At 49.4% G+C, this 13,337-nt stretch overlaps 1 protein-coding gene across 10 annotated transcripts in view; it reads right to left on the reverse strand.

Moving 5' to 3' along the window:
- CACNA1A (calcium voltage-gated channel subunit alpha1 A) overlaps positions 1–13,337 on the reverse strand; it is a 418,969-nt gene that overhangs the window by 56,492 nt on the left and 349,140 nt on the right. For all 10 annotated transcript variants that reach the window (XM_034945842.3, XM_034945843.3, XM_055103184.2 and 7 more), the window contains exons 26-27: positions 13,104–13,210; positions 187–286 (exon numbers count right to left, since the gene is read on the reverse strand). In XM_034945842.3, coding sequence (XP_034801733.3) covers positions 187–286; positions 13,104–13,210 — 207 coding nt within the window. The remainder of the gene's footprint in view (positions 1–186; positions 287–13,103; positions 13,211–13,337) is intronic.

The following is a 13,337-nucleotide window of genomic DNA, read 5'->3' on the forward strand; positions in this document are numbered from 1 at the left end:
GGTCAACTCACTTTACTGCCATCTGCTGGGAAGTTGTAATAATACAAATATCCATACACGATGGCTAGGATGATGTTATCAGCACCTCCTTTAATGTGTTGTCCTTGAGCAGTGTGCAACCTGCTCAACTGTACATGATAACCCTGACAGTCCCCCCCACCTCACCCCACCATCTCCCAATCTCACCTTGAGCTTTGGCAGCCGCTTGATGGTTTTAAGAGGTCGTAGCACCCGGAGGACTCGGAGGGATTTAATCGTGTTGATGTCTTTTCCTTTGCTATTGCCACTGTGGAGGAATGTTTAGGTGGGGAGAAGGGAAGAGAGGAAGCAGAGGTCAGGTTGGGTAGGGGGCAGCCCACAGCTCCATGGGACCCTACCCTCCCAGGCCTAGAAGTCTGGGGTGAGCTTGGCACAGCCCTGCCCTTCCTGGTGAAGAGTGGTCCATTTCACCTGTTAAGCTTGGGCTCGGGAGCCAGTAAGTAGGTGGCTTTTTGTGATTCTGGTCCCAGGGTTGGTTGAGGGCTCTTTGCCATCTGGCTGGGCCTGAGCAGCTGTATTGGGTGTCCCTGAGACCCAGCATAAGGGGGTTGGCTGATTCCCCACCCCCATTTCTGCACAGCTTTTCTTTTCTTTTTCTTTTTTGAGACAGGGTCTGGCTCTGTCACCAAGGCTGGAGTGCAGTGGCATGATCTCGGCTCACTGCAACCTACGCCTCCTGGGCTAAAGCCATCCTCCCACCTCAGCCTCCCAAGTAGCTGGGACTACAGGCACACGCCACTGCGCCTGGCTAATTGTTTTGTCTTTTTGTAGAGATGAGGTTTCACCACGTTGCCCAGGCTGGTTTCAAACTCCTGAGCTCAAGCAATCTGCCCTCCTCACCCTCCCAAAGTGCTGGGATTACAGGTGTGAGCCACTACACCTGGTCACAGCTATTTTCAAAAAAGCCCTTGGTCTAGGAGTTTAGTGGTCCCCTATGTATTTTTTTTTTTTTTTTTTTGAGATGGAGTTTCACTCTTGTTGCCCAGGCTGGAGTGCAATGGTATGATCTTGGCTCATTGCAACCTCCACCTCCCAGGTTCAAGTGATTCTCTTGCCTCAGCCTCTCCAAGTAGCTGGGACTACAGGTGTCTGCCACCATGCCCAGCTAACTTTTGTATTTTTAGTAGAGATGGGGCTTCACCACGTTGGCCAGGCTGGTCTTGAACTCCTGACCTCAGGTGATCCACCCACCTTGGCCTCCCAAAGTGTTGGGATTACAGGTGTGAGCCACTGCGCCTGGCCCCCTGTGTATTCTTTTTAAAGGTGGTATCACTGGGTTCTTAAAAAAATGGGATTTTCTCCCCCTTCCAATGGGATTCTGGAAGATACTTAAAGTGGCCCTTATACCAAATCTCCCCTCCCCCACCATATTCCCTGAGCCTGAAGGAGGGAAAATAACCGGGTGCCGCTGCTTTCAGATGCTGATGTGGCTGCTGCCATGGTCTCTGCTGCATTGCTCCAAGGGTCTCTGAGCCCATCTTTGCCAGAGAGGACTGCACAGAAGTTCAGTCCAAGGTCTGTTGGAACTGAGCTTAGCAATGCAGACCCCAGAGATGCCATGACACCCTTGGCCAACCATGACTCAGGCCCCCCAAGAGGAGGGTATTGAGTGGGACCATGAATAGCTTGTGGTTCATGGCACTCATGACCCATCCAGTTGTCCACACCAGAAACCTGAGAGTCATGGTCAACTGCCTGCCCTCTATCCCCATCCCCATCCCCAGTGGGTCACCTTCCTTAACATCCCGCCATCCGTTCCTGGGTGCCATCCCCCCTCACCCGTCTCCCAACTTGCTCCTCATTCCCTGCCTCTTCTTCCATGTTTTATGCACACAGTGGCCAAAGCCAATGACCATGTTACTCTTTCTCTTGCTCAGAATTCTTCTGGAGCACGTGAATTCTCAGAAGAGCAAGTGCAAACTTCTGGGCACGGCATTCAAGGCTCTTGAAAATCTAGTCCAACTTACCTTCATCTTTGCATTCCCATTTATGGCTACGTATCTCAAGCCCCAGCCACATTCTTTTGCCTCTGTCTGCTTATGCATATACTGTTCCCGCTGCTAGAAATGCCCTTCCTGCACTTCTACAGTCACAGAACTACCCGGTCCTCAAAGCCCAAATTACCTGTTGCTCCCTCCGACAGCATTTCCTGACTGCCTACATCTGGCTCCTGCCAGCTCCTATGTGCTGTTTCGGAGTTAATCTTTGTTTGTTTCTTCGGTCTCTGGTTTTAGACAGAAAACTCTTCAAAGGCTTACAGTGTAATCTACTTTTCTCTGTGTTCATTTTCCCTTTAATCTTTTTTTTTTTTTTTTTGAGATGGAGTCTTGCTCTATTGCCCAGGCTGGAGTGCAGTGGCATGATCTTGGCTTACTGTAACCTCTGCCTCCTGGGTTCAAGTGATTCTCCCACCTCAGCCTCCTGAATAGCTGGGACTACAGGCATGAGTCACCACACCTGGCTAATTTTTGTATTTTCAGTAGAGACAGGGTTTCACCGTGTTGGCCAGGCTGGTCTCGAACTCCTGACCTCAAGTAATCCACTGGCCTTGACTCCCAAAGTGCTGGTATTACAGGCATGAGCCACCGCACCTGGCCATTTCCCCTTTAATCTTGATTCTTGTCCCAGCCCCTAGCCTGTGCCTGGCGTGTGGTCTCAGGACACGTGAATGCCTCCGGTTGGAGTATTTGGGTGGGGAGGTCACCTAAAAAACATCTCCCTACAGTGACCTCCCAGGTCATGAGCAGAGCTGCCCCAGAGACCCCCATCACGATGGGTCTCAGTATCCAGTGCAAAAACATCATTCTTCACATCATTTGCTTTTTAAAGGACTCCATTTTTTTCATTTTTCAGGGAACAAAGACGATAATTGTATTTTAGCCTGCTAGGCAGAGATATACTCCAGGATTCAGAACTCTGAACATTTCTTTTTCTTTTTAAAACTAACATCATCATTATCATCTCAAGGCTGTGCCCCCAAGTGTGAGACACACGTTGGACAGTCACTGAGATAATTTTAGGCAGAACAGGGGCACAGATTAAATAATTGGATCTCAGAGGGGCATAATCATTTCTTTCTTTTTTTTTTTTTATTATACTTTAAGTTTCTTTTCCACGTATCTTTCAGATGTTCTGCTTTTGCGAGAAAGGAAGCCTCAGGTAGATGCTAATAGGCCTTTAACACCTCCCTAACACTTAGTAATTTTCCTTTTAACAAAGAGCCCAGCTTGAAGGCAACAACATTGTCTGATTTCTGTTAGATTTACTTTTTTTTTTTTTTTTTTTGAGATGGCATTTCTCTCTTGTTGCCCAGGCTGGAGTGAATGGCGTGATCTCAGCTCACAGCAGCCTCTGCCTCCCGGGTTCAAGAGATTCTTTTGCCTCAGCCTCCCGAGTAGCTGGGATTACAGGCATGTGCCATCACGTCCGGCTAATTTTGTATTTTTAGTAGAGACGGGGTTTCTCCATGTTGGTCAGGCTGGTCTCGAACTTCCGACCTCAAGTGATCCGCCTGCCTCGGCCTCCCAAAGTGCTGGGATTATAGGTGTGAGCCACCATGTCTGGCCTACATTTACTTTTGCAGTTGCAGATTTATCTTAGGTTAGCAATGCTGGTTGTAAGTGGATAATATAGTTTCCTTTTTTTTTTTTAAATTAAAGAGATGGAGTCTCAGGGTGGAGTGCAGTGGCACGATCATAGCTCACCGCAGCCTCCAACTCCTGGGCTCAAGTGATCCTTCAGTCTCAGCCTCCCAAATGGCTGGGACTGCAGGCATGCACCACCGCACCTGGCTAAAGTTTCCTTTTGAAATTGAACTTTAGAATACAGGTTGATAGAAAAAAAATATCAAGGAACTGTACATCCAGGTTGCACATGGAACTGGCTAAAATCTTGATGGAACTGGCTAAAATCTTGATGTCCCAAACAAGTGACAATTGGGAGCATGTCTCCATGGGCATTCTGCATCTCCTCATCTGAAAATGATTCCATGGCCATTTTATTTTTTTATTGTTTAATTTATTTTATATATATTTTTGAGACAGAGTCTCACTCTGTCACCCAGGGTGGAGTGCAGTGGTGCAATCTCAGCTCACTGCAACCTCCGCCTCCCAGGTTTAAGTGATTCTCCTGCCTCAGCTTCCTATGTAGCTGGGATTACAGGTGTGCACCACCACGCCCAGATAATTTTTTGTATTTTTAGTAGAGATGGGGTTTCACCATGTTGACCAGGCTGGTCTGAAACTCCTGACCTCAAGTGATCTACCCGCCTCGGCCTCCCAAAATGCTGGGATTACAGGCGTGAGCCACTGTGTCTGGCCCGCTTTCATTGCTTCTGATAACTGCTCCACCCAGCTTGCCTATTGAAACTGAACCTCTGCCCCTTCTGTTCTCTGCAAGAACTGGTGGGGCATGGGCGGAGGCATTGGCAAGACCCTTTGGGATGCCTCCTTCGCAGGGAGTGAGTTCTGGTCATTTGAAGCGACAGGACAGCGGCGGCAAGGACACAAGGCCACAGAAACAGGCCCAGAACTAACGAGGCTGCACCAGGGGACAGATCATGAGAGACAGAATATGAGAGAGAGAGAGAGAGAGAGAAAGACAGAGAGAGAGAGAGAGACTTTACCGTGTACTGCTCCTGGTGATGTGGCATCGGAGGGAGAGACAGATCGTAAGTGGCCTCAGAAAAAAGAACACAGAACACGCACGTACACACACGCACCCCTGAGCACCCCCGAGTCCCGCCCGGGCAGCAGTTGAGGGAGCCTCAGGCTCATGGCGCTGGCCGATGTCCATCCTTCCATCTGGAAGCCGCCCCCACCTCCATTCAGTCCCCCACCCTTGGCAGGCACTTGGCACTGCCCAAGAAAGCACTAAGAAAGCCAAATTTCCAGGTAGCAGGACAGCTGCAAAGCTGTCAGTTACCAAAGGTGAATTCACCACGGAAAGTCACTGCCAAGAGCCGGAGAAACCCCTCTTCTCCAGGCGTTGTGGAGCTGCAAGGTTTTAGAATGTCTAAAAGGTTGTGAGCTTTGAAGTTGAGGGGACCTGGGTTTGAATCCTGACTCTGCCTCTCGTTATCCTCATCTGCAAAACAGGCCCAGACTGGGTGCCGTGGCTCACAGCTATAATCCCAGCACCTTGGGAGGACGAGTTGGGAAGATTGCTTGAGGCCAGAAGTTCGAGACCAGCCTGGACAACATAGGGAGACCCTGTCTCTCTCCTTCTCTCCTTTTTTTTTGAGGCAGGGTCTCCCTCTGTTGCCCAGGCTGGAGTGCAGTAGCGGGATCTTGGCTCACTGTAGCCTCAACCTCCAGGGCTCAGGTGATTCTCCCATCTTAGCCTCCCAAGTAGCTGGAAATACAGGCAAATTTTTCCATTTTTTGTAGAGACGGGGGTCTCATTATGTTGCTCAGGCTGGTCTCAAACTCCTGGGCTCAAGTGATCCTCCTGCCTAGGCCTCCCAGAGCGCTGGGATTACAAGTGTGAGCCACTGCATCCTGGGCAAGACTCTGTCTCTTAAAACAACCAACCAACTCAGGTCTGTGGAATTCTGATGTTTGATTAACAAAAGCTATGGCCTTGGCTTTGCTCTTTATGAAGGAGGGGTCAGCAAAGAGTTCTGACTTGGGATGGAATTAGAAGCAACTCTGAAGCCCTCTGAGCAAATGCGGGCCTGGGGAAAGCTATCAGCACCTAGCAGCTGGTCCTCTCATGATTCATTGGAATCAGGCTTGGGGCTCATTAGGAGCCTTCAACAATGACTGGCGATCCAGGTTAGAAAGACTTGACCACCATCAGAATGGCGGAAACCCTGCTGCCAAGCGGACTCTATGGAATTTTCCATCCACGACCCCTTTGGAAGTTAGTTATTTTTTTTTTTTTTGAAACGGAGTCTCGCTCTGTCGCCCAGGCTGGAGTGCAGTGGCAAGATCTCGGCTCACTGCAAGCTCCGCCTCCCATGTTCACGCCATTCTCCTTCCTCAGCCTCCCGAGTGCTGGGACTACAGGCGCCCACCACCACGCCCAGCTAATTTTTTTTGTATTTTTAGTAGAGATGGGGTTTCACCGTGTTAGCCAGGATGGTCTCCATCTCTTGACCTCGTGATCCGCCCACCTTGGCCTCCCAAAGTGCTGGGATTACAGGTGTGAGCCACCGCACCCGGCCTTATTTTATATTTTTAGAGACGTGGTCTTGCTCTGTCACCCAGGCTGGAGTGCAGTAGCACAGTCATAGCTTACTGCAGCCTTGAACTCCCTGGCTCAAGTGATTCTCCCACCTCAGCCTCCCAAGTAGCTGGGACTACAGGTGAGAGCCACCACACCCAGCTTCTTTACAGATGATTGAGGGAGTTTTCAATGACAGTGATTTTTGCCTAATCTGCTGACTTTAGGTTTAATATGGGAGTCTTCTGGACATCACTGCATTTGCCTATGGGAAGACAGCACCATTATGCCCATTTTCCAGATGAGGAAGCTGAGGCCTAGAGAAAAAGAGTGACCTGCCCAAGGGCAGGCACACAGCTGGGAAGACAGACTAAGATTCAAACCCACGTGTGGGTATCTCGCACTCTAATCTTCTTTCCATTTCATCATACACAAGAAAAATAATGCCTTCAGGGGTGGGGGCTGTTTTGAAGATGAGGATCAAGAGATAGCAGCCTGAGGGCTCCATCTTTGGCTTCCTGACAGTTTGGCTCCTGGGTATGCAGGAGCAGCTTGATCAAGGCGCTCTGCCAGCTGCAGTCCTGCCTTTGGGGGAAGAACAGCCGCGCCAGATGGACTCTTGGCAGTGAGGGCAGGATCATGATCTGCCAGCTGCTGAGAAATGTCAGTTGGCTGCCCCGATGCATGGGCACAGAGCGTGATACCACGTGTGATGGCTCATGAAATGGGGTGTTTATGGTGGACGCATGGATACAAGGGACACAGTCAGTGAATTGAGCAGGACACACACACACACAGATATTTGGGTGAGGTGCAGGAGGGGTGAACATCTTCAGAAGAGCTTCAATACATCCCTTGGTGGGACCACAGGGATAGTTTTCTCCCATATCGGAGACGAGGCCACAATCACAGCACTGGGGGAAGAATCCTTGCTTTGACCCCAACAGGCCAGAACGGCAAGGTTCCTTTCAACAAGGAAGGGAATAACCTTATGCTCCCTTCCCCTATTCCCTTCCCCTGGATCTCGCAGCCCTGCCAGGCCTCAAAGAACCCAGGCTGGCCGGGCTGCTGAGTATCATTCTGCTCACTGTGAGCCTCCATATTCAGGGCTGGGAGATGGGCAGCATCTGACAGCTGAACCCAACCTCAGTGATCTTGTCGGACTTACTTCCCTCCACAGTCCCTCTGGGCCGCAGTTTCCTCATCTAGATGGGAAAAACTGAGGCACAGAGAGGCTAAAGGACTTGCACATCTAGAGAGAAATCAAACAGACCTGGAGGGACAATTTCTTAAAACAATAAGGTCAATCTAATACCTGTGGGGCTCTCAGCCTTGTCTATGAGGGGATATGCACAGAGGACAGACAAAGCAAGTTAAAAGACCAGAAAGGAAATAAGCAGAGGACCCTGGGGTTGGGGGTGGGTGGTGAAGAGTTCAGCGCTCAGGCTGAGAACCTCAGAGCATCCATGCTCCTTCCAATGTGCCAACGATCTGATAACAAGGAAAGACAATAAGCAAAGTCCTCATAGGGTGAGAGACCTTCTCAGGCAAAAGAGGCCAGAAACCTGTAACGGGGAGAAGATTCCAAAACTTTTTAGGGAAAAAAGCAGTAGCTCCTATTCTGGTTTTCTAGCAGTTTGGCTCTTAGGTGTGCAGGAATGGCTTGATCAAGGCACCTGGCCAGCTGTGCTGGGCCTGCAGCCCTGCCCTGGGGGAGGAACGGCAGCACCAGATGGACTCTTGACAGTGGGGTGGGGAGGGTGTGGTAGGGGTGAGGTTTGAGGGTCTCCTCTCTCATCCCTTCGGCCATGATATAAAGATGCTCCCTGTTGGACTCATGTCCGTCGGCTCTTCCAAAACCCTGGGAGAGTCCCAGGCACTTGCCAGGATCCCACTGGCAAAATCTCACACCTCCCAGTTCCTGCATGATCTACAAGCCTGCCAGGGTTGACAGGATGGCCTGAAATCCCTATCCAGATCCTTTTCTTGCATAAGAATTAAAACAACAACAACATTCAAAATGGATTTTCAAGAGTGAAGGGTGGCTTTATGCCTGTACCAATTTCATGAGAACAATGTAAAAGCTTGACTCTGCAAACAGGCTGCCAAATTCCTGTGAGTTGTAGGCCAATTTTGAATGCCCTTGTATAACTTGATATTTAAAAAGAAAACTCAGAAATTAAAAAAAAAATCAACTCCCCAAAAGAATCATTCTGCTGTTTTTTTTTTTTTTTTTTTTTTGTTTTTTTTTTTTGAGATGGAGTCTCGCTCCGTCACCCAGGCTGGAGTGCAGTGGCACAATCTTGGCTCACTGCAACCTTCACCTCCTGAGTTCAAGCAATTCTCCTGCCTCACCCTCCCAAGTAGCTGGGACTACAGGCCCTCCCCACCACACCCAGCTAGTTTTTGTATTTTTAGTAGAGATGGGGTTTCACCATGTTGGCCATGCTGGTCTTGGACCCCTGGCCTCAAGTGATCCACCTGCCTCGGCCTCCCTAAGTGCTGGGATTACAGGTGTGAGCCATCGCACCCAGCTCATTCTGCTAATTGATCTCTGGTGGAAAAGAATTTTTGGTTTGCTTTTGCAGATTAGCTTTGTTTAAAAGAGGAGGCTAATTGTACCTCCAGAGAACCTAGAAACAGCATGTTGTAAACGATGGCCCATAATGGCAAAAGCTCAACAATTGAAAGGCTTGCTCCTGGGTCCTTTGTAGGTCATTCCCCTCCCTAAATTGTGATGGTCAACTTGGAGGATGCAGGTGGGACAGTCACCTCCTCAGCATTTTTTTTTTTTTTTTTTTTTTTGAGACAGAGTCTTGCTCCGTTGCCCAGGCTGGAGTGCAGTGGTGCAATCTTGGCTCACTGCAACCTCCACTTCCCAGGTTCAAGCAATTCTTCTGCCTCAGCCTCCCGAGTAGCTGAGATTACAGGCGCCTGCTATCACGCTTGGCTAATATTTGTATTTTTAGTAGAGACGGGGTTTTACCATGTTGCCTGGGGTTTCACCATGTTGCCCAGGCTGGTCTTGAACTCCTGATCCCAGGTGATCCATCTGCCTTGGCCTCCCAAAGTGCTAGGATTACAGGCATGAGCCACTGTGCCCGGCCCTCCTCAGCATTACAGTATGTCAGCTACAACAGAGGTCTGAGAGGAAAGTGACATTGGAGACCTGAACAGCTTGGGCTTGGTACCATTTATCTGTGTCACACTCAGTGGTGGTCACTGGGAGGATTCACAGGATAAAACCCATTCCCCTGGGCACAGGTGGCCAAGGTAAGCATTGTGTGTGGACAGGTGGATATGACTGACATATTCACCCCACTGCCTGCCCTAGTGCCCTGAGCTACCTGCCACCTCTTGAGCCCTAGGAATCTTGGAGGCTGCTGAGCAGACCCTGCCCCAGAGGAAAGGGGCGGGGGTCCCTGCCTGAGCATGTCCTCCTGTGTCCTGGGATCTGCCTTTGTCTGAATACCATTCCTCATCAGAATGCAGGGGAGGGGGGCCAAGTCCCTGTTGCCAGGCTGATGACAGAGGGTCAGCTTTCTCCAAGCTACATGGTCCAGGGGAGGCCCACATCACCCAAGGACATAGGTCATCAACAGTGCAGGGAGTGAGAGAGAAAGAGAGGAAGAGAGAGAGAGAGAAAGAGGAAAATAAAAAGATAGAAACTGAGAGGGGGTAAAAGGAGAAAGCAAGCAGAGGGAAAAAGGAGAGAGACAAACAGAAAGAGACAGAGAGAGGGAAGAAGAGAGAGGGAAGAGAGGGGAAAGGAGGAAGAGAAAGAGGGAGATAGAAAAGGAGAGGAGAGGGAGGGAAGGGGGTGAGAGGCAGAGAGGGGTGGAGAAACCCTTAGGTTATTTCCATAGGAGAAGGATTCATTCCAGGCTGAGGGTGGTAAAACATTTTGGCTTTTCAGGATTTAAATTTTCTCATAGCATGATGTCTACCTGACACCTTGAAGGACCTGCTTAAATAGGTGATAGAGGGGGAGAAAAGTATATTTTATTATAATACATTGCTTTTTTTTATTTTTGAGACAAAATCTTGCTTTCTCACCCAGGCTGGAGTGCAGTGGCATGATCTCGGCTCACTGCAGTCTCCATCTCCTGGGTCCAAGCAATTCTCCTGCCTTACCCACCTGAGTAGCTGGGATTACAGGCATCCGCCACCATGCCTGGCTAATTTTTGTATTTTTAGTAGAGACAGGGTTTCGTCATGTCGGCCAGGCTGGTCTCGAACTGCTGACCTCAGGTGATCCCCCTCCCTTGGCCTCCCAAAATGCTAGGGTTACAGGCGTGAGCCACTGTACCCAGCCTATTATAATACATTCTTATATATGCTGTTTATTAGCTAAAAAAATCATTTTGTGTGTGTGTGGGGGGGTGCGGCGGGAACAGTGCTAACTTGATAGGGAATGAATTGTATCTCGTTTTTATTTTACATTTCTCTGAATTCCAAAGGTTGATTTACCTCCATTTTTACTAGTTGCCAGCATTCTATCAGATTTCTGTTTATATCCTCTGCCCATTTATCCATTGAGAAGTAGTGTTTCTTATTGATTTGTAACTGCTTTTCATATTTTAAAGACATGGACTCCTTGTCTTATTTGTCACAATCTTTGTCCCCTAATTTGATGTGCATTGTATTTTGTTTAATTAATTATTTATTTACTTTTTAACCTACAGAACAGCTTGCTAAACCTGTTTTTTTTGTACTCATCACTATTAAAATTATTCAGTAACCATATAAAGCATAATATTCTAAATAGCAAATTCATTGATTTTTAATTTTTTAAACTTTTTATTTTTTTGAGACAAGTTCTTCCTGTGTTCCCCAGACTGGGGTGCAGTGGTGCGATTTCGGCTCACTGCAGCCTTGAACCTCCTGGGCTCAAGCAATTCTCCCACCTCAGCCTCCCGTGTAGCTGCTACTGCAGGCATACTACCATGCCTGGCTAATTGTTTTTTTTTTTTTTTTTAGAGATGGGGTCTCCCTATGTTACCCAGGCTGGTCTTGGCCTCCTGGGCTCAAGCAATCTGCCTGTCTCAGCCTCCCAAAGTGCTGGGATTGCAGGTGTAAGCCACCGTGCATTGCTCTAGTAGTCAAATAGACACTGAAAAGCTTTGAGGAGAGGGAAGGATGTGGGGAGGGAGAGGAGAAGAGAAAAAGAAAAGAGTAAACGAACAAAAAGAGAAGAGAAAGAGGAGGAAGGAGTGAAAGAGAAAGAGAAAGAAGTATAATCAGCCTCCCAACCTTCATGATACATCCCCAGCTCTGAGGCATCCAGAAACTCTGGAGATTTTTTGTTCTAACACGACTTGACCTCATTGTGTTCCCAGAGAAGACTCTAAGTGTGGCCTACTTTATAGCCCTTCTACTGGAAATGGGCCACTATTTTGGCCCTCCTGACAAACCAAGTCCTCATTGTTTGGTGAGGGAGACCATTCAAGGGCCCCTCCAGATTGGCTGAGGAGGGAGCCTAGAGGCAGAGGCACAGGAGGAAGCCCCTGATTTTCTCACCATGGGAGTGAACGTGTCAAGATCCTTTCAAAACCTGTCAGGGAATGATTCACCATGATGGGCACAGCCAGGGTCCCCAAGATTTGTTTCTTGATTAAAGACTGATTAGATATTTTTCATCCTGCTCCAAATGTCTACAACTTCAGGAATGTACTGCTAAGTCTGCTATCAGGGCCCTAAGGGCTAATGGCCACTCACCTGTTGGGTACCATCTTGAAATAGTCACCCAGAACTTGGGGGCCATTTTGAAATGGTTGCCCTAGAACTTGGGTGCCATTTTGGAATGGTTACCCAGAACTAGGGTGCCACCTTGAGATGGCTGCCCAGAACTTGGGGGTCACCTTCGAGTAGCCATCCAAGACTTGGGGACCATCTTGGAATGGCTACCCAGAACTTGAAGGCCACCTTGGAACTCAGGGACCATGTAAGAATGGCCACCAAGAATCCAGAGGCCATCTTAGCAATGGTAGCCCAGAACTCAGAGGCCATCTTGGAATAGCCACCCAGAACTTGGATGCCACCTTGGAATGGTTGCCCAGAACTTGGGGGCCACCCTGGAACTCAGGGGCCATCTTGCAATGGCTGCCTAGAACTTGGGGCCATCTTGGAATAGCCACCCAGAGCTTGGGGACCATCCTGGAATGGCTACCCAGAACTTGAAGGTCACCTTGGAACTCAGGGACCATCTAAGAATGACCACCCCAAATTCAGAGGCCATCTTGGAATGATAGCTCAGAACTCAGGGGCCATCTTAGAATGGCCACCCAGAACTTGGATGCCATCTTGGGATGACTACTAAGAGCTTGGGTGTCATCCTGAAATGGCTGCCTACAACTGGGGCGCCATCTTGGAGCTGCATGATGACACATGGCCTTTCAGAGGGCAGAGAATCCTAGGACTGCCAGGAGAAGTGAAAGACACACAAAGGGAGTCACCAGGTCTACAACTACGGGGCCTTCAGGCATAGGGAGGGGGTCAGAATTCTCATGCACATTCATTTCCTGATTGTCTCTTTAGGGACTTTCCAAAGAGACAGCGGTTTGGGCGGCGCTTGTGGAGTAGTAGGGGGATGAGATGTTCCGGCGAGGCTAGTCTACAGGAAGCTGCACAGCAAGGGGCCAGTGATGTGGCTGAGGCCCGTTGCTGTGTGAGGAGGTAGAAGGTTGGCAGGAGGGGGGGTCCCTTCTCCTTCTTCCTCCATGGACATCATGCAAAAAGCCAATCGAAGCTCTTCCTGGTGGCATGCTGATATCTCCCACATCCCCGGAGCCCACACACCCCATCCCTAGACCCTGAGAACATGTCCTATAATCCGATGTGTGGCCCAGGCTGGGGGTTGGGGGAAAAGAGGCAAGAGGAACCCTTGCGAGGAGACTTACGTGAAGGCAAAGGCTACCAGGGCCCCACTGACCACTATGAAGTCGAGAATATTCCAGAGGTCACGGAAGTAGGCACCCTGATGCAGGACGAGCCCCAGGTCAATCATCTGTCGGGGAGAAGAGAGGGTGCTCAGAACCCCCACCTGATCCCCACCCTGGGGTGCTGCCACCCACTCTCTAGCCTCTCGGGGAGAGGCAGGGAAGCCAATGAGGCCACCTCATCTTGCAGGGATG

Source organism: Pan paniscus, chromosome 20 (assembly GCF_029289425.2).
Source record: "Pan paniscus chromosome 20, NHGRI_mPanPan1-v2.0_pri, whole genome shotgun sequence".
Classification (NCBI taxonomy): domain Eukaryota; kingdom Metazoa; phylum Chordata; class Mammalia; order Primates; family Hominidae; genus Pan; species Pan paniscus.